Raw genomic sequence first — 21,640 nt, forward strand, 5'->3', positions numbered from 1 at the left:
ACCATAAGAGTTTTAACAGTAGCAAGAGCCAGCATATATTTAATGATTTGGAGGGCTTATTAGCAGGTCCCTTTCGTTGTTGTGCGAATTCTCCCAGCAGCGTGAGGTTTACCCCCTGTGTGGCTTTCGTCCACATTTGCAGGGCAGGAAACAAGCTTGGAGGCATTATGTTACTTGCCCACGATCATGGTCTACCATGGTCACGCCGCTAGTTAAGAATTAGATCATGCTAGATGAATAAAATTAAAGACCAAAACCCCTTTTATAACTTAACATAATTTCTTTCCTTATTGTGTCCAAGGAAAGGCTGAAAGTTTGTCCTCCTCCGGAGAGATGTTTATGACCATCTCTCTGAGCTTGTGTCTGACCGTTTTTCCAGCCTCACTAGCTGCGTAGCATGGGGAAGAGCCCATCATGAGGTTAGGCACAGAACACCTTAGCAGTCACGTCACCTGGTGACATTTAACATCTGTGCTTCAGTTTCTTCGTCTTTAAAATCAGGGTCACTATCTTTCCTGCCTACATCTCAGGTTTTTTTAAGGTATAAAGAAAATACCTCATAAACTGAAATATATAAGATCTTGGGGTCGTCATTGTTATCCAGAGAGGATTTGGGCACAGTCCTCCTGGACTCTGATGCCGTGTTGAAGCACCATCTGCTGTTAACCACTACAAGCTCTTGAGTAAATATCAGGGTTGCCAAGAGCCGTGGTGGTGCCAACCTAGTAAAGAGATGGTTTAGAAATCTAGGCTGGTTTCATGGTATTTGTTCAGTCTTTTGGAAGTCTTAGGGAAAAATGAAACTTCAAACCCACTGAGTATTCCCTGGACCATGTTTGAAGCATGACTTTTGCTAAGTTGAAAACTGATTTTTAAGTTATTGCTGAGCAGAAGTCAGGGCCTTTTTTCAAGTTGCTGAAAGAGTTTTTTTCGTGTACTCTCTTCTGACTCGAAAGCAACTAAAGAGATTTTACTCAGACCTTTTTAAAAAAAGATCAGCTCTGGGGTAGAATCTGAACATGAAAGGTTTCAGTTGGAAGAAAGAAATTTCTGTAAAGTTCTAAGTGAATACCAAGTATGTAACTTCAAGCTCCTTCTCTTTGCAAGAAGGGACTTGAATTTTGATTTATTTACTTGTTTTTAACAACTCGAATTCATGGGAGCCCTCAAAGGGCTGGGAATGCAGCGTCCTTTGGGGAATGGACCTGTGTTCAGACTGTCCCCATTCCAGGTGTTGGCTTGTTCTGCCCCAGCTCTTTAATCCATTCCTGCCGTGTTCCTATGCAGAGTTCATCCTGATGTCAGAAGTGGGAGAGTGGGTCTCCTATTGTAAGGAGTGACAGTGAGATGAATGGGAGCCCCACTGTTCTCTTGCCTTGGTATTCTTTTTCCTTCTCACTCCTGTCTCAAATATCTCTCTTTCAGGTTGACAGACTGATGGAGTTGCATTTTAAGTATCTGGACGCAATGCAGGTGGCGGACAAGAAGATTGAAGGGGAAAAACATGTACGTATCCCTGCCTGTCTTTTACCGACTATTGACTCGCATTCCATTTGGATCCCTTTGTACCTTCTCTGTCCACACAGGACAGGCAAGGGCACAGGTACCATCTGCCCTCACGTGCCACCTCACCTGTTGTTAGAGCAGAGCAGATGACCGTCCGCCAGTGGTTATACCTGCTCTTCTAACAGGAGTGCACATCCTTTAAAAGGGAGGGCATGTCGGATTGCTCCCTGTCCCCCAGGCGGGGGGTCTGGGTGATAGCACGAGTACCCTTGACATGAGCTGCTCTTAAAAACTCTGGCCAAAGTGCAGTGCAGTGACTTGGTACCACATTGGCAGAGCTGGCAGAGCGCATCTTGTTTCACACTCCTGCTGGCTTCTGTAGTCAGAAGGGAAGGGAAGGAAGGACGCGTGGGAAGGGTGATCACAGGGGATAAGAACTGGAAGGAAATTTCGAGGTCACTCATTGACAGACGAAAAACTGGAGACCTGGAGAAAAGAGGCTCAGATGTATCACAGCAAAGCCTGCAAACCAGGCTCCAGAGGACCCACCCTCATTTCTTCTGCTCGTGGCTGCTCAGGGAAATGAAACCTGTCTGGTTTTTTTCTTGAAGAGCTGTGCTCGCTCTGCTAGTATCCTGCCTTCTGTACTTTCCACCTGCTTCCCTTTTGTTCTCTGCCATCTCTGGCCTCTCCTTTTCTCATCTGTCACCTTCATCGGGGCAGGCATTCATGTTGCTTAATGTCCAATCTGTATTCTCCCTGCAAGACATTCCTCAGTCTTTGGTCACATCGCCAAAGGACCCTTTCCTTGCTTTTTACAGTCTGTAATAGACTTCATTTTCTTTGTGATCTTGTTTTGCTATATCACTCCATTCTCTTTTTGTTCTTCTTGCCTTAAGGATGCACTGGAGGCTTTTGATCCTCACTGGTGGGAGAGCCAGTTCAGCCCCTGCTCACATCTGTGTTGGAGCAACGGAGCTGTGGGGCAGAGCCAAGTGCACAGGGGACTACTACGCTAGCACTTGCCCTCAAGCTAGGCCTCAGGCGAGGGTGAGAGCCCAGAGGGAGGAGACAGTGACCCTGTTGTCTGTGTCCTGTTTCTCTTCACCCCTTCGTATCCACCCCTCTCCTTTCACAAGATATACCTTCATTTGTGAATGCCAGTGGACAGGTAGCTGTGGTTATCATGCTCGGGATTTCCTTCAAACCTCCTAAGTCCTCAGATGTTTGTTGATTGATTGAATTGACTGACTGGGACATTCTTCATTTATACAGTGATACTCCTACAAGATAAAAGGCAGAGGCTCTGAATTTTGAGGCTGGACTCCAGATGGCTAGCATGTTGCACTCACAGCTCTTTTGTTCTGCCCTCCCACCCCCTTTATTTTGTTCTTTGAGGTTTCCTTTTCCATCTTTTCTTCCCTTTACAGTAACTTGTGCATGATGGACACTTAGTGACTGTTTAAGTGCCAGAGTAATGTCTTCTTTCTCTTCATCTGAGTGATAATTAGAAAGAATTGAAATTTCCCTAGACTTTTGTAGGGAAACAGCCACGAGACAATGAGAATTCCAGCTCTGACGGAAGACCTGTGTTACCTGCTGGAGGAGATTTTCAGGGGTAGAAAGAGCACCTGGGAGTCGAGGGACCTAGAATTTTAGGCAGGCACCACCTCTCCATCACTGTGTGGCCATGGCTTGTCACCATGCTTCATACACATAGCCGGATTCTTAGCAGTAACATGGTATCAGCAAAGGTGATCTCTCAGGTCCTCTTCAACTGAGTGTTGTCCCTCAGGTTCAAGTGCACATCCTTTGGTCACTCTGCTGGCTTTTAGCAGTGGGGTGGAGTTTGAGCACCGTGAGAGGGTGACCAGTGACCGCGCGGTCCTTCGTACAGAGGAGCAGCCTCCGAGAAAAGGTTGGGTGAGTGGCGAGTCACAGAACCCTGGATTTGGATTCCAGCTTTGCCACGTCCTAGCTCTGAGACCTTGGACAAATGAGTTGACCTCTCTAAACTTTGGTCATCCCATCTGTAAAATGGAAATAACACTTCCCTTTTGGAGTTATTACAAAGTCTATAAAGCACCTCAATACATTTCTAAGAGCCACTGCTGCTTGGTGCTCCTAGCTTCCTTTGTCATTCTTGTGCAGCTTTTAAGCTAGCCAGGCAGTCCTTCTCCTGAGGGCATCCTCCTTGCCATCTATCCCGGAGGGAGTCCCCTCACAGACCAGTGTTGGCCCCGTCATATACTTCATTTGAGGGGAAGCTGGAGTAGACGTTTTTCTGACGAAGACCAAGTAAGCTGTTGGGCGTGAGGGAGCAGCGTGCATGTAGCCCGTTAGGAAACTTGGCCCGCTTCCCACAAGATCATGATCAGCACTGGAGAGGGTGTGAAATTGATTAGCACCGACGGAGAGTAATCACCGCAGCGACTCTCCCCCAGCCTCCCACAGAGCTCCTGTGTGCTATGGGCACCGGGCTCCTGCCATTTCCTGACAAACATCTGTCTCCTTGATGCCAAGGCCGTTTTGCTGGGCACTGGCGAACATCCCAAGGCCATTAGTGCTCAGCAGCCTCAGTGTTGCTCGGAGAGACAGGGCAGGGTGGGGGGCGAGGGACGCATTTGTGAGCTGTGCTCTCTGCCAGCACTCGGGCTCCGTCCTGGCAGGTGCAGCCGCCTGGCAGGTGTAAAGTGACTTGGAACACAACGACCTCTTTTTCACCTCTCCTTCATGCACTCTTCTCTCTTAAGTCATAAACAGTTTGCTGCCTCACCCCACCCCATCTCCATTAAACTTGGATGTCCTACACCCATTGGGAACTCAGCAAATATTTGTTGACTCGAATTGAATGCTTATTTCTCAGGCATTTGATGACTTTGACTGTCAGATCAATAATGAATAAATATCTTGCGCATTTCCACACTTCACCAAGTCTGCAACAAAAAAGACCTTAGGGGGCACCTGGGTGGCTCAGTCGTTAAGCATCTGTCTTCAGCTCAGGTCATGATCCCGGGGTCCTGGGATTGAGCCCTGCATCGGGCTCCCTGCTCAGCGGGAAGCCTGCTTCTCCCTCTCCCACTCCCTCTACTTGTGTTCTCTCTCTCACTGTGTCTCTTTTTGTCAAATAAAATCTTAAAAAAAAAAAAAAGACCTTAGATAACAGGGTCAGGTATTGACAGTTTTAGTGTCTCAGAGCTCCCATCTTCCCTGGACACTTGAGACTTCCACGGGTACGGTGCAAATGGCCACCGTTTGCAATTGACCAGGATTCACTGGAGAGAATCCAGTCATTTGGCAAATATTTCTCAGGCACCTGCTCTGTGCAAGGCACCGGGCCAGCCATTGGCAGGGGGTGAGATTTAGAAGTGCCCGTGGGAAAAAGGGGCCCCAGGAGTGGTGCTGCTGGCAAGGGCTAGAGGTGCCCAGGGAGCAGGGAGCAGTTGGCTGCGCCTGGGGGCACCCTCAGCTGTTTCGTGCATGAGGCCAGGTTTGAGCTGCACATTAAGAAATAGACACACATCAGGAATTTCCAACTGAAGAAGAGCAGGAGCAAAGCAGGGGCAGGGGGAGCCAAGTTTGGGGAGCGAGTGGGAAGTTAAATCCCAGGAGCAGAGGGAGAGAAGGGAGAGCGTGGGTTCTAGAGCCCTGCTTCCTTCTGCTTCTGACTGCAGACAAGTAACTTAACTTTTCAGCCTTATTTTCTTCCTCAGTGGTGTTTTTTTTCTAAGGTGTGTGTCCCAACCTGTGTACTTTGGGGAATTACAGAAGGTGGGATTTAGTGACCTAACACCCGAAATCTGTTTCACAGGGCTTGGCACATAGCTGGTGGCCAGAGAAACTTTCATTGTCTCTTTAAGGACTGTCTTCACCCCATCACCCCTGCATACACATACACACAGTCTGCACCCCATCACCCCTGCCTACACACACACACACACACACACACACACACACACACACACACACACACACACACACACACACACACACACACACACACACACACACACACACACACACACACACACACACACACACACACACACACACACACTTTCTAACTCCCCTGGGACTGCAATATTTTGTGTGATCTGTGTGCCCCCTGTTTCATTAGCTTCCTCTCCCGCACCTGTGCTCGCCTTGCAGGTGCTTCTCTCCACCTTCAGGTCCCAGCCTAAATGTCACCTCCTCAGAGAGTTTTCAGTGATCACCATATGGAAAGTAGCATCACCGCATCTCCAGGGCCCCTTCATAACCTCTCATTGTTTACTTGTTTACTCTCTGTCTCTGGGGCTATCATCTCTCTTGTTTATCATATTCTAAGGACTTAGATGGTTACTGACATGCATTAAATGAAGGACCATTGCTCACGAGATGAAATTAACATTTGTCTCTGGGTATTAAGGAAAATTGAAGGTCCTGGGTTTTTTTCTACATTGTTCCTTAACTCTCATTTTTAACCCTCTTCTTTTGTTTGCTCTATGATTAGCCCCATCATCAAAAATATCTCAGGTTATCTATGTAGATTCTGTGGCCTACCTGTGGCAGTGTTCAGCAAGGTGAAACACTACTATTTAGAAGAGTCTACAGGACAAGCTGATAATTCTACACACATTCCGTTGGAATCACATTACTGCAGTAATCTGTAACTGGCAAAGACTTCCATGTCTGGGGCAGTGGCCCACTGCTTTCATGTTGTCTTCAGTGACTCCTCAATTCCAGGGCCACAGTGTATCTGGACATGCCCTTGGGGCTCCTGGTTAACAAGATTTGACCTGAACTTTTAAAGGGCATGTAATTCTTAGTCTTCTAGTGAGCAGCAGTTCTCCATGATCTGTAAATATCCAGGATGCTTGTCTCGGCAGATTTTACCTGACTCCCCAAACAACACCAAGCCCAGAAAATACCAAGGTCCCTGTTTTACTGGGAAGATGTCCTGACTTCTCATTGGTTCCTTCTGGCTTCTCTTGGTTAAATGTACAGAGATGCCTGGCTTCTGACTGTCAGAACTGAGACATAATTATATAGGTACTGGCAGGGATTTTTAAAGAGGGAGGAGAGCCTTGGAAAGAGGTTTCCCTTTTTTAGTTCCTGGGAAAATTATATTCAGCAGGTTTATTCAATAAAGTGTTCTCACCACATACTTTGCACTGTAATGACTTACAAATTGCATGCTAATTTTGCCACAGTTAAATCATTCTAGGCTTTATCCTGGAAAGAGAAAGATGGACTCCTTGTAATGAAACAGTATCCACAGGACTTGATGTCTGAAACAGACTTGGACTATTTCCTTAGCATTTGAAACTCATTTAAAGATCTGTACAGAAGGGGATGGAGCACAGGAATGGATGCGTGGGGTATGTGATCCTAAAGCACTGGGTAAGGATGTAGACAGGAGAAGTAGGAGACTGCCATTGATTCTTCTGCTAACTGTGCTGGAGGCTTCTGGGGCATGCTTGAAAAAGAGGGAATCTTGCTGAGAGTTCCTCTCAGCTGTTCTTTAAGCTAGTCGTTCCCAGGCTTTCTCTGTCCAAGAATTTGCCAGAACACAGCTGATAGCCAGTAGAAGCCAGTGATGGTGGGGGAGAGTGTGTCCTGGTGCTTTTTCCTCTCCTTTAGACACCACCGATGTAGCCATATGCACGTTCACCCTCCGTGGCCCCCCTGCCTGCCCACTTCCCAATCAGTCATCCTTTCTGCCAGTGGAGAAGTCAGAGGAGCTCAGTTCTGGTCCTGTGCCTCTGCCACTTACCTTGCAGTGTGGCCCTGCGTGCTCTGTTTGGCTTTTGTCATCTTCCCTGCCCTCCTGTTCCAGTGGGGTTTATAGGCTCTCCATTGCCGTTCTCACAGGCTTGCGCAGGCCTGGTTAGATCAGGGCTGTGTGCTGGGGACTCCCAAGTGTCTGCTGACTCCCTCCCATGGGACACCACCCAGAGGCTTTTGTGGCTCAGTGAGTTCAAAGCTTGGTCTGTGGCCCTGACCATGTATCATCCGCTCCCCTCCTTCACTGCACCAGGGCCAGTCACCAGTTTCACCAGGTCAGAAACCTGGGCTGCATCTTTTTCCTCCTTTCTCTCCTGCTCCCGCCGTGTGTCCATCTGGTAAGTTTTACCTCTGATCTCTGTGCAGCCTCTTCATGTTCCCCTGTCCTCACTACCGCTGTGGACACCCAGGCAGCCAGCATCTTTTCTTCTTGTAGGAGTGCAGCGCCCTCCTCACTAACTAGTTTCCCTGTCCCTAGGTTTGTCCTCTCCAATTCATTTCCCACACAGTAACCAGAGATTTTTCTAAACTGAAAATGCAGCTATGCCGCTCCCCTACCCAAACCCAGTGCACACTGGCTCTGTGCTGCAGGACGGGCTCTAAATTCCTTCCGGGTCTTGCCAGGCCTCTCCCGCTGGGGGCCCTGTTGCCCCCCTCCCCCGGGCTGCATCCCTCACCACTCCTCCCCCTGTGACGTGCAAACCTGTGCCTTCTGTGTACCACCTGTGCCTTCCTAAACTTTCTCTCCTTTGCCCAGAATACCTTTCTATGCCATCTTTCCCATAGCCCTCTCCTGCAGCTGGCTAATTCCTTTGTATCCTCAAGAGCTTTGGCAGAAAAGTCCGTCAGTAGATGCATGTTGAGTGTGTACCATGTGCCAAGCGTGCTGCTTAGTGTTGCCATGCCAGTGCCTGCAGAAAACCTCCTGGGCCCCCGTGGCTCCCCCGTGCTCCCTGTGCGCGGCAGCCTGCACGCCATAGACCCAAATCTTGCCTCTGCCTTCAGTTTCCTCATAAGGAAAAGGAGGAGAGTGGTAATACCTATCTTGAAGGGTTGCAGGGAAGATGAAATAGATCGGTGTATAGAAATCACTTAGAACAGTTTCCGGCACAAGGAAGTATGCCACGAGTGGTAGCTATTATTATAAGTGTTTTTGGCCTGTATACTTGTCTCTGTCTCCCTCTAAAGCTGAGTCTCCACAGCAGGGCCTGGTGTTCCTTCCTCAGCAGTCCCAACAGGACTGTTATTTTCTGGCCTTGTGTTCTTGTATCTGCTGTCGTGGAAGCTCTAGTTCTCTCAAGGCTGGCTTATATGTTGTCAAGATTCAAATGAGCAGTCATGGGTATTTTTTGTTTTGTTTTGTTTTTCCAGCAAATTTAGAAGTAGAAGACACACCCATCATGGAGGCATCATGGTAGCTAGAAGGAACATGAATCCTGAGGTCATACGGCCAAAGGTTGAATCTCAGCCTCACATGAACTCTGGCAGGGGATGACTTGCCCCGTGCATGTTTTAGTTTTCATGGTAACTTTACCAGAGGGTCATTTTGAAGATTAATGAGATTGTTTGTAGTAACCAGTCACATGCTTATGTGCTAGGGTGGGCTTAACACATAGTCAGTTCGGGGCGCCTGGGTGGCTCAGCTGGTTAAGCGACTGCCTTCGGCTCAGGTCATAATCCCAGGGTCCTGGGATCAAGCCCCGCATTGGGCTCCCTGCTCGGCGGGAAGCCTGCTTCTCCCTCTCCCACTCCCCCTGCTTGTGTTCCCTCTCTCGCTGTCTCTCTCTCTCTCTCTGTCAATTAAATAAATAAAATCTTTAAAAAAAAAAAAACACATAGTCAATTCTCCTGTGTGGGCAAAGGTCTGGCCTGAGATTCTTGACTTATCAGAGCTGCTGTCAGTTAGTTATACATTCTCCCTCCTTCCCCCCCCCAAGAAAAATCCCCCCCCCTTTTTTTTAAAGATTTTATTTATTTATTTGACAGAGAGAGACACAGCGAGAGAGGGACACAAGCAGGGGAAGTGGGAGAGGGAGAAGCAGGCCTCCCGTGGAGCAGGGAGCCCAATGCGGGGCTCGATCCCAGGACCCTAGGATCATGACCCAAGCCGAAGGCAGACGCTTAACAACTGAGCCACCCAGGCGCCTCCCAAAAATCCCTTTTATTATTTCTTCAGCCTCAGTTTCCCCAGCCAAAAAGGACTGGCCATCTCTAGGATCCTTCTCTAATAATCTGCCCTATTTTAGAAGTTCTTAGAAGGTTTTATTTGCTGGTGTTTGTGTGCACCCCCCCCCAACACATCTCCACTTACCTATCTCTCTCCTGACTTAAACTCTTCCCTTGCTTTTGAAGAAAAAGAGATGGGCCTTTTGTAAATGGTGTGGCAGTTCTTGCCCATGACTACAGACAGTAACTGTGACCCATCGGACGGGGCTCTGAGTCACGTCCCCTCTTATTAAGGCAAGAGGGATTCTTATTGGTTTCATAGCAGCTTCTTTTATGACTGTCTCCTTCCATCAGCAAGGGACAGCTCTCTGCCTGTCAGGGGCAGATTAGAAATGGCATCCACATGCTCATTTGGAGGCTTGCAACTTGCCTGCTGAGAGAGATAGAGGCGCGCATGGAAAGGTGGTGATTCGGTAGTGCTCCTGACGACAGATTAACATTTAAAGTGAGGCTATGGCTGGGGGAGGGGAAAACAACACACAACCCTGCAGAAATGGCACCTTGACACCACATGTACCACCTCCTTGTGTATCTTTGGAGATGAATCTGTTTATTTTAGCAGCCCCCAAACAGGCTTATGCTGCTGTGAATTGCAGTCTGTTCTACTTAATGTGCCATTCACTGAATTACCATCTAAGTTTTTATTCTAGCCCTCTCTCATGGAATGAACAACACAAAACCTTTCTAAGTGTCTTCTGTGTTTCTGACTTTCCCAAATTGCATGTGGAATTTGCTGGCCTAGCTATAGATTCACACACCCCCGCCCCCTTTTTTATTTTTTAAGATTTATTTATTTAGGGGCACCTGGGTGGCTCAGTCGTTAGGCATCTGCCTTCGGCTCAGGTCATGATCCCAGGGTCCTGGGATCGAGCCCCGCATCAGGCTCCCTGCTCCTCGGGAAGCCTGCTTCTCCCTCTCCTGCTCCCCCTGCTTGTGTTCCCCTCTCACTATATCTCTGTCTGTCAAATAAATAAATAAAATATTTTTTTAAAAAAGATTTATTTATTTATTTGAGAGAGCGCACGCACTTGTGAGCAAGAGAGCACAAGCAGCGGGGAGCAACAGAGGGAGAGGGAGAGCCAAGCTCCCAGCTGAGCAGGGAGCCTGATGCGGGACTTGATCCTAGGACCCTGAGATCACAACCTGTGCCAAAGGCAGACACTTAACCACCCCTTGCCCCTTTTTCCTTTTTTTTAAGTTTCTTCAATTTACAAGGAAAAGGCCCAGGAAACCACAAGATGACCTCACATTTAATACAGCTGGTTTGCATTAGACCATAGATAACGGCATCAAGAAAAAGATGCTATTTGTTCATATGCTAATACTGGAAAAGGTCTATAAAACAGACTTTTTCCTTCTTTGGACTATGAAAGGAATCGCAGGCTTGGAGCCAAACTTTGTCTGAAGGGTGGATGCAGTCAAAGTTCCCGGCTCCTCGTGAGGAAAAATGAGAAATCCGTGCTTAGCCCAGCGCCGGGCGCACAGTGAGGACTCGGGAAAGGTTGCTGTTGTCATTATCCGTGTGTTGCATCCCATCTCTTGCCAGAGTGAAAGGACAAATAGAACAAGGTCTTGGATGAGGAAATCACATTCCACCAGAGTCTTTAACCGAAACTCGGTGACAGTCATTTGACATCTGTCTCAATTTTTCCATCTGTGAAATCTGAAAATGATATTTGAAATGTGCATACCCAACACAGGGCATATCAGCAAGTGAGGTTAATGAAGATACTCTGCTTTCAAAAGTAGAAAGTGCTTCTGTGGCTGTTGAGTTGTCATTGCTTCACAAAGAAGACAGTCACCTTCACTCTCCTCAGAGGTGAAAGTTGAATGAATTAATTTGTGAAAGACTTCCTTTAAATCTTAACTCTCCTGTCTCATTTCAGATACAGTTTAATGTACATACAGATTTTCACTCTGAAATTTTTTAAAGTAAGATGTGTTTACAATACTTTAGGAAGTTACTGGATTTTTGGAATTTCTCTTTAATCTCTGTTAATCGTATTGCCATTTGAAGAGCACTCGATTTTCATGTCCAGATTGTTTCAAGATGGCCTAAAGTAGCAGCAGATCCAGGGCTCGTCTCTTTGTCACAAGGAAGTCTAATTTATTGCCAGAGGACGAGCCCATTGTCAGTGCTGACCATTGTGTCGTGTCAGGGTGACGCTTCCTGGCTCCTAGCTGAGGCCTTTGTCATGGTGGCTCTTCTGACTGTCTGGGCGCACAACTAAGTCAACTGCTTCAGTGTGTCCATATAGACACCCAGATACAGGCAGAAATCCATCCCATCTGGTGATGGAGGTGCCTCAGTCCTAGATTTGTCCTGGGTTATCAAAGCTAAAAGGAACCTTCTAGAGCACGAGATCAAGGAAGACAGGTGGGGGCCCCTGCCAATCCCCACCCTGCAGTCAGCACAGACAGAGCTTACTGGTCTCAGAGCTCCTCTAGAACAAGCTCCATTCGGCCCCACAACCCTTTTCCACGTAGAGCACTTGACAGCCACTGTGGTGAGTTAGAGCGGGCGCTCTAAGTGAAACCTTGTTTCCCTTCCCTGACCCAGTGTGGGCTTCTCGTTTCCAAGCAAAGAAGCTGAGGCCACGAAAAGTTAGATGACCTGCCAAAGGACACTAGTAAGTTAGTGTTAGTTTGTTTAGTACCCTGTCCTGTCTTGGCAGAGGAACCTGTTTGTAGAATTAATACATCATCATTCAGAAAACTCCCAATGTCTAATTAAATGCTTCTTGTGATGTCAGAGGGTCTCTTAAGAGGGAAAGAAGGCAAGGGAGGTTGAGTATCTTTAGAATGAGGTATTTGTGGCCTGTTGTACCCATGTACTAAGTTTAGTACCCACATACTAAGGGTGTGGAGCTGCAGGTTTAATCTCTGCATGGGCCAGCCAGCTTCACTCTTTTTTGTCTAGTCACTTTGAAGCATATCTTATTGGTCGCAGTTGGGCAGAAGTCATTCCCTCCCCACTGCTAGTGAAGCAAGTCCACTTGTGTGCACAGTGTTCTAAATCAGACTCCTTTGGTACTTCCAGAGCCATCTATGAGGGAAATAATAGGGTGGGGAGAAGCTCATGATGATCCTAGAATGTTTATGTTACTTTTATATTACTTCAAAGACTGAATCCTAGCCAGACGATCATGAGTTGAGTTGTACCAGCAGCTATCTTGGAGTCTCAGATACCCCGAGAAGTCTTTCTGGGGTTAGTTCTACTTCCTTATCTCCAGATCATTTTTTTTTTTAATCTCATGTCTTAGAATCCCAGAAATGGAGCCACAAATTCATTAATCCATTTATAATAAAGGTGATATATGATCCTACTTCCTCTTAAGACAGACCAAAACTTAAGATGTTCCTACAAGAACTGTCCCCAAACTTCCTTATTTTCCATCAGAATGATTCTTATAACCATCTTGCTTTTATTTCCCTTTAAACACAGAGTGCACGTTTGTGCTCAACTTTTCTGAATCCAGTCAGCAGTAAATATTCCCTGCCCACAGAGTTGTAACAGGCTAGATAAGGTGCTATCCTGACAGCAGTCACCTTCTCTGCTTGCTGGTTTCTATGATGCTTCTAAAACTGTCAGGACAGAGACTTCGTCTTAGAAGCCAATCTCTGTTTCATCTTTGCATGTTCAGCGCAGCGATGGTGATGCCTTTCTTGGAGATGAGTTAGTCGTATCTCAGATCTACATTTGAAATTTTCACTTTCAAATCATCTGGCCATATATCTAAAAGTAGAATGTTGAATTGAACGTTGTCAGAGTCTTGAAGTTCTAAGGAAAGAGGAAAAAATGGAGTTTGGCATTGCTCTCTTGGGTCCATCCTTTCTGGATGACAATATTTAGAGAAACGGGAAAGTACGGTATGTGCCTGTCTGGTTAAAAGATGATCAGATTGTGGGGGAGAGTATGAAAAAGGAGAAATCACCAGGGCTCTTCTGACCTATTTGAAGAAACTTAATTTTGCTACGCTCCATTCTTGAGCCTCTACCACTCTTACTTGGCATCTTCCTTTGTTCTCAAAGACAGCTCCGAAATCTGCCCCCACACAAACATGGAGGTTTGAAAAGAACACGGCCTTGGGTTTGAATCCCAGTTCTGCCACCCGCTGGCCTTGGGGAGGCTGCTCTGTTGAGTCCCGTTTCCTCATCTAACATGGGGGTAATAATCCCTGCCCTCCAATATTTGTGAGAAGCAAAGGAATTTAAAAGCGCTCAGACTCGGTCTGATACATCACAAGCCCTCAGTAAACACTGGCTGTTCCTCCCAGGGGGATAGATGGTGACAGCAGTGGGTTTTATTCACACTGCCTCACACAAGGCCTCATATGTAGCAATCAGTCAAAAAGAACATGATCTTCTGATAGCCAGGATCTTTATAAGCAAAAAACACACTCCCTTCCTCCTTTCTAACCTTGCTTTTAGTGATATTGGTGTTCCACTGTTGATCTCTCTCACCCTAGCCATGTTGACTTTTCTATGCCTTGATCCATGCTGTTACTCCTTCTACTTAGAATGTTCTTTCCAGCCTGTCCAACTCCTTCAGAGTCCACCTCAAATGTACATTTCCTTTGAAGTCTTTTGACACACACCCCCCAGACAGACGTAATGTGTCCTTCTGGGTGCCCACGGCATGCAGTACAATATGAGAGGCCCTTGATCATAGACATTACTACATTTTTAAAAAATTAACAACTTGGCAACATTATTAGGCTATAATCTTGATTATGTGGACTCTTTTGTTTATCTTTGCCGCCCCCAGCACATCATACAATATCTGGCCCACAGTCTGGTGTTCAGGAAATCTTTATCAGGTGGACGAATGGAATGTGTTCCACTCTCAGTTTCCATGTTTGCAAACCTCTAAGGTTTCGTCACCTCCTCTGTCCTCCATCTGATCTGCTCCTCGCAGAGGCTGGTACTCTGGCCTCCCAGCCATCCGCTCTGCATGCCTCTCAGTGCTGGGAGCCCGCGTGTCCGCCACACAGCAGTTGCATATTCTCATTCAGGACATCTCCCTGCTCACGCAGCCTGTGGCCCATCGTGTCTCACTTCTCTGGCCAGCGTTCAGGCCCCCACCAGCTGGCCATCCAAGGTCCTGTCCCGCACCACGTCTGATGCTCCCCCTTCTCCCCATCCTCAACAGTCTTAGCACACACAACTCATTAAACAGCGCTGAACTTCTACCTTCATTTTTCAATCCTATTTGACAAATGCTTTCCAAGAGCCCACTGTGCTCAAAGTACTATGCAAGGTGCTTTCTAGGGTACAAAGAAGAGTGAAGCACACCTCTTGCTTTCAAGGAGCCTACACAGGAAAGAGACACACATCGGAATAACTGCTGTAAGGCAGGTCATGGGAGGTGCTGTAAAAGAGGTATAAATCCAAGTCTTGAGGGTTTTCAGGACTGGAAAATCCTAGTATCTAGCTGGAAAAGTTTGCAAGTTGGAAAACTTTAAAAAGTTTTCAAAGCTCTCAGGAAAAGTTTTGAAAGGAATATTGCATTTTAGATTTTTAACTATATTATGATAGAGATTGGGGGCTGGGGAAGGTACCAACATGGCAAGCAAAGGTGAGGAGCCAGAGCGGAGGGCAGGCCCGTCTGTTCTGTGTGCAAGTCGGGCGGGGGGCAGGCTGCTGGTGAGCAGAGAGAAATGTGCAGCACGGGGCCTCAGACCCCTGGAAGTCCTCATCCTTAATGCCTTCATTCTGCTGTCTCTCAGGAGCCTGGAAGGGTTACCCAGGAGTCATTGCTTCCTCAGATGCCCTCCCATCTTAACCAACCATGAGCAGCACACCACCTGTCGTTATCTTTAATATCCGCTGACTCTCTGGTCATTTCCATGTGTCCTGTGGCCTCCCCAGACAGTCGGCCCCTCCATGACTAAGACCAGGGCATCCCCTTACCTCCATTTTCTTTCTTTTTCTGCCTTAAATCAATGCTTAGAATGGCACCCTTGCCTTGGGCACTTAGCTGGGCTGGGATCTGAGCACTTGGTATTATGTTAATCATTTCCACCTCAGAGGTGAATCAGACAGGATTCCTGTCCCCAGGGAGTCCATATTCTAGTAACTGGTAATCATGTAATTATGAGCAACTTTCTTAACCTCTGTGTGTCTTGGATTTTGATTTGTACAATGGGATTAATAATCTTCTCCCTGCTCTCTTTAAATGTGGTACTCAGGACCATATATATAAAGACACTTTAAACTCTACAGCATTATAGAAATGTAAAGTATTAGCAGCAAATGCTTTTTGCATGAGTGGAAGTCAGGAGTAATTTTGCTTCCTGTGCCCCCAGCTGCTGAACACTTAGGAGTTCTGGAGCAGGAAGTTACAATTATGAGTAAATGAGAAACTAAAGAGACCCTTCTATTTTTAAACTCCTCAGACATCAGTCCAGTGCTCCATGACTACCTCGTGAACATTAACACTATTACCAGGTTACCAAGGAATTTGCTACTAAATGAAGCTAGGAATTAGCGGTGGTGATTTGCCAGAAAGTGCAGCCCTCCTTTGCCTCAGAGAGAGGCCTTTAGGAGCAAGATGAAAAGTAGCCTTGTGTTGCTACAGGCTGGCCCCTTGGGCAAATAAAGAAGTGCATTATCTGAGTCTAAATAGTCTCTGAAGGATTCTTGTTGGGGATTGATGACCAAGTGGTAAGTCCTTCAGGTTTGGGAGAGTGGAAAGCAGGGTCCCAGGGGCTTCTATCAGTGACAAGAGCCCGAGTTGTCAGAGGGAACCATGGCCATAAAACTACTGACAGAATTAAGAAATGGTGTTGTCGTCAAAAGCATGTGTCAAGCACCTGTCTTCTCAAGCCGGTCTGCCAATCATGTGGAATGAGTTCCTCACCCAGATCTTACTCCTGAGAGCCGACAGCCCAAAACAGAGATGTCTTTTCCCTTTCATTCAGTGCGTGGATGTTTACTGAGTGGGGACATGAAGACAGAATTCAGTCCCTGCCTTACCAGAGTTCATAGTCCACCCTTATGAAATGAAGGGAGTTGTAGATGGGAGTTAGCAATGGGGGGAGGGCGGTGATGGTGGAAATCAGTGTGAGCGTGGTGTGCGAGAGGAGGTCATGCAGGGGAGAGGCGTGTTGAGGCACACTCAGGAATTTCGGAAAGGAGCAGTGTTAGCCTTCAATAATCAGCAAGGGTGTGGTAGAGGTAGCCTAAAAGTAGTGCTAGCTTCAGAGATACTCCAGGGTCCTAAGGAAGGAAGGCAGCGAAGGCCCGGAGATGGGGAGAGGAGCTCTGGCGGCAGAGGCAATAATAATTCACTAGTTGGGGAACTCGGGGGTGGTGGTGAAAATGTCCTAAGACAATTGCGCTGGTTGCATAGCTCTGAATATACTAAAAGCCATTACATTGTGCACTTTAAATGGGCAAATTGTATGGTATGTGAATTGTTATCTCAATAAAACTGTTTAAAAAAAAAGAATCCACTAGAGAGGAATAGATTTGAGGACAGCAAGTCTGATAGGTCTGGGGTTGCAACAGATGAGGAAAGAGACTCCTGTCGCTCGTTGGGGTGTTGGCCTAGGGGAGTGCCCGCTGGTGACGTGAAATGGAAAGGGTGGTGGCATTTGCTACTGACACAATGTGAGCCCAAAGGGGCACGTGTATGTACAGTGGGTTTCTGTGCCATCACCATCAGCCTCACCAGGGCATCAAGACAGAGTTGTGGAGACAGGACCGCTCTTCCCGAGTTTGACCTGACTGGGGAGGGAAAGAGAAATCTGTAGGTCTTTTAGAGAGGTGATGTACTGGGGCTAGAAGCAAAGACTAGAGAATGAGTGGAAGCAGATAAATAGCTGAGATTTGTGTCCATCAGCTTATTTTTTTAGACTGAATATGTGGATGAAATCATTTTGGCCTTGACTCATTGCATAGGTAAAAAAAAATGGACTTTAATTTGACTCCCTGGCCCTCTAGTCCATTAAAACATGAGAAAGATACTTTAGAAGATAATGGGAGGAGCAGGAGACACCCCGGTGGAATGGTCTTCTGGTAGTGGTGGTGGTGGTGGTGTTGTAGTTGCTGTTCTTTTGTGTATTGTGGCCTTACTGGCCAGTTCGTTTGTCCCAAATGCTCATTCGCTTGCAGGACATGGTCCGGCGTGGGGAGATCATAGACAATGACACGGAGGACGAGTTCTACCTCCGGCGCTTGGACGCGGGGCTCTTTGTCCTTCAGCACATCTGCTACATCATGGCGGAGATTTGCAATGCCAACGTGCCCCAGGTAGGAGGGGCTGCCCCTGATGGGCCCATCCATGCCTGCCTCCTTCCTGGCCCCCTGCCGGGGCAGAGACTCCAAGAAAGAAGCGGATCCACCCTCCTTAACTCCCTGCACTCCACGTGGGCCCACTCCATCAGGGGTGGGCGCGAGGTGCGCACTTTGCACAGGATGGATGCTGGTGTCTGCCAAGACAAACGGTGCTTTTCCTTTCTCTCCCTTCCCTTCCCCTTCCTCAGATTCGCCAGAGGGTTCACCAGATCCTGAACATGCGAGGGAGCTCCATCAAAATCGTCAGGCACATCATCAAGGGTGAGTTGTGTGCTGCTTGTGTCTGAGGCTCTGGGAGAACTAAGTGATGCTTACTCTCTGAGTCTCTGTCAATATCCCTGGCATTTGATGCACAGCATTCTCTGCACTGCAGGCTTAAGTGTGTTGTCACATGCAGTATGTATCCAGGTCATCTTTGTCCAGATACTGAGGACTGGCCTAGGTATTCATTCTATGCCTCTGACCCTTCAGTTCCAGCATTTAAAAAAAACATAACAAACAAGAGGCAGCAGGGCTTAGAAATATCTGTTAAAAATTAAAAAGAAAGAAAAAGACAAAACAAGAAACAAAACGCCCAGTTCCAAACTACATGTAGTGGAAGGAAATTGCTTTCTTAGGGGGAAAAAATCCAAGGAAGTAACAGGAAATACCCGGAATTATGCAAGACAGCAGGAAGTGAATCTGAGGCAGTATGGTGTAGCAGAAAGAGCATACCTGCCATCCAGCCTTGGCTCTGCTTTCCCCCAGCCGTGCGAGTGTGATCTAAAAGAACTTTTGCAAAGGTTCAGGAGACACTACAAAACAGCGTCCAGTTCGTGTCCAGCAGTGGATAGTGCCCGGCACACAGATAGTGCTCAGTCAGGTGAGCGTCCCTCCTGCCCTCAGCTATCCCAGGGAGTCCCTCCAATGCCATGACATCTTTGGGACCTTCCTCAGCTGGAGGCTCCCGAGGCCTGCATTGGTGTGCAGGCTCACAATCACAAGGGTACCTGAGCTGGACTCTGTGCCCGTGGGCCCCTTAGCACAGACTCACACACATGGCAGTAGAGGCCCATACTGGACACGGCTCCTGCCAGAGATCAGAGAGAGCCAGGGTAGACTGGTAGCTGTAGGCAGATTTTCATTTTCCCGCTGTGGCTCATGTTCTGCCCATTTCTAAGGTGAAGGAGTAGGCTAAATTTACTCAAAGGGTTTGCCTGTAAGTGGCTTATAACTCCCATGACAGGTGGGAGATGAAATGTGTAGATAAATGGTGCATACAATAAAGTGAAGAGAAGTTAAGAGCCATGGTCTCTGGGATCCGGCTGTTGGGACTGAATCCTGGCTTTGTTACTTACTGTGTTACCTGGGGCGAGATACCCAATTGCTCTGTGACCTCATAGGATGGGTGGGAAGATTAAATAAGATGATAGATTGAAATGTCTGACCCTTAATAAGTTGTCTGTAAATGTTAGCTATTATGAATATTTTGAAATATGATAATTGTCATCATCATTATCATAAGTGAGGCATGACTACAATCTTACGGGACGTCTCGTGAAAGTGGCATCAAGCTGGGTCTTAGAGACTGGGACCAGGACATCCCAGAACAAAGGAACAGTGTGCATGAAAGCATGGGAGCAGGAAACCCCGTGTTTAGCACAGCCACCCCAGGCAGGTGGCAGTGGGACCTCCACTGTGTCTGTTTTGCAGACAGTTTGAGGTACTGGAATCTCGTTTTCTCCCTCAGGGAAAGAGGAAAGGGAAACCGTTCACGAAGCGAGCCCAGCATGGCAGCATCCTGGGTGCTCCTTCCCTGCTCCGTGTCTCGCTCGCGTGAATTACTACACAGCATGTCAAGCTGCCTCCTCCCTGAGGTGAAGCTGTGGTGATTTGCAACTCCAGTTTGTAAATGGTGTTTACGTCGAACACCCACTTGTTCAATTAGAACTTTTCATCACTCGGCTCTCCTCTCTTGCATTTAGGCTTCTCCCTGCACTTCCATCCCTGCAATCAAAATAGTGATCTTCTGAGAAAGAAAGGGTGTTTTTAACAGATACTGACATGTAGTAGGTGGCCGTTTTCCTTTGTGAAATCCTCACACATATACCTTAGGTTACTCAGAGTTTTCTGTTGTTGTGAGCCAGCCTGTCTCCCTCGGGTCCTGGTCTAGCCCCGCAGGGCGTCGTGGGCTGTCGGGCACAGACCGGATGCGGAGTGGAGATTTGTTGATGGAGCGGCCTGCACAGATGCCGCGTTCGTTCCCACCACTCTTGGTCCTCTGCTCTGTTGCTTTCTTTCCCCGAGCTCTGCCAGAGCCTCAGGCCAGCCCTTCGGTTCTCCCTCCATCAACCTGCCCAGCCAGTGGAGTAGTAAGCCCGCCAGTTCCGCCTCTAGACTCCATCTTGAATCCACGCAGTTCTCTCCGTCTGTTACTTCCCATTGGAGCGCCTCGTTTATTCCCTTCATAGCTCTTATCACAATCTATAATTGTTTTTATTTATTCTTTGTTTACTCGTTTTGTGTGTCTCACATACTAAAATATAAGCTCCGTGACGGGGGGACGTTGTCTGGCTTGTTCGCCGTGTTTCCTCAGTACCCAGAGCAATGCTGGGCATGTAATGAGAACCCAGGGAATATTTTACATATTGTTGAATTCAGCCCCACCCTTGTGCAAATTGAATTTGGCAGATGTTTGCCGAGACTTTCCTCGGGAAAAGCACCGTGCTAGATACTGTACTCAGGGGCCACACGGCACCTGCCCTCGTGGAGTTTATAATCTTCTGGGGACATGGATGTGTAAGTGACCAGCCATAATTCAAACTAAATGACATACACGCTCCAGCAGCTACTGAGCTGGCATTTGCTGAGTCCCAGGCTCTGTGTTCAGGACTAGAGATGCAAAGAAGAAAAAGCAAGAGCCATATTTTTGAGACGTTCACAGTCGAGATACTCGAAACTAATTACAACGTGCTAAGTGCTGGTTGAAGTTGTGAACAGTGTGCTAACGGAGTGGTAAGAGCAGTTCTGGAGAGCCAGGCCATTCCGTGGACTCCCAGAGGAGGGAGAGGCTCCTCCCAGGACTGGGAAGAATGTTCCAGGGGGAAAGACACATCCCAGGCAGAGAGAGATGGCCCAGGGGTAGGACAGTATATCAAAGGGTTATCGACCCTACGTGCACTGGCAGGTGCCCACCCTGGCTCACTCCCACCTCGGGGAAGCCCTTCTGCCTGTGGTGTTGTGCGGGGGAGCCAAGCCCCTGGGGCCTGCCTGTCTGCAGCCAGCGAGCCCCTCGGGGCTGTGTTGGTGTTAAAAACGGGTCAGGCTGGCTGGCAGGGTGGATGGCTAGACTCTGCTCAGGCCCAACCCCTTAAAAGCCCTCACTCCCTCCCCCTTCTTCCTCCACCCTTCCTTCCATCAAAAAGCATGAGAAAACAAAGCCTCATAAAGAAAACCAGCTCATCAGTCTGTCTTCTTTGATTTTAATTTTGTTTTCCAGTTTGGGTTGCTTCCTTTTTTTTTAACATGCTAATTAGATGCCAGCTTTTTCTTTGATTTTATGGCCTATATATTTCCTAAGTTTTGCTGGCAGGATGACAGCTGATGTATCCCTTGAGGTCCCAGGAAAACGCTGATGAGGCAAGCCCAGCAGGGGCCTTTTCCCGTTGTATCTCAGTCCCCTTTCTCAACCATTTTCCTCCCTCCTCTTCTGTTGGGGGTGCCAAGAGAGCTGGGAATAATTGATGGCTCATTAAAGTCCCTCTTTCTGCAGACTGCTTACTCGGCACTCCCAAAGTCCAGCCTTCCCTGGAGCTGGCAGCTGTTCCAGGCCTGAGCACTGTGGCACCCATGTAGGAGAGGG

General features: G+C 47.7%; 1 protein-coding gene across 1 annotated transcript in view; it reads left to right on the top strand.

Moving 5' to 3' along the window:
* The window catches only part of CTNNBL1 (catenin beta like 1), a 161,698-nt gene that overhangs the window by 132,843 nt on the left and 7,215 nt on the right, over positions 1–21,640 (top strand). Inside the window, exons 13-15 of the mRNA XM_027623383.1 lie at positions 1,426–1,506; positions 17,617–17,754; positions 17,988–18,060. Of these exons, the coding sequence (XP_027479184.1) occupies positions 1,426–1,506; positions 17,617–17,754; positions 17,988–18,060 (292 nt within the window). The remainder of the gene's footprint in view (positions 1–1,425; positions 1,507–17,616; positions 17,755–17,987; positions 18,061–21,640) is intronic.

Source organism: Zalophus californianus, chromosome 8, assembly GCF_009762305.2.
Source record: "Zalophus californianus isolate mZalCal1 chromosome 8, mZalCal1.pri.v2, whole genome shotgun sequence".
NCBI lineage: Eukaryota > Metazoa > Chordata > Mammalia > Carnivora > Otariidae > Zalophus > Zalophus californianus.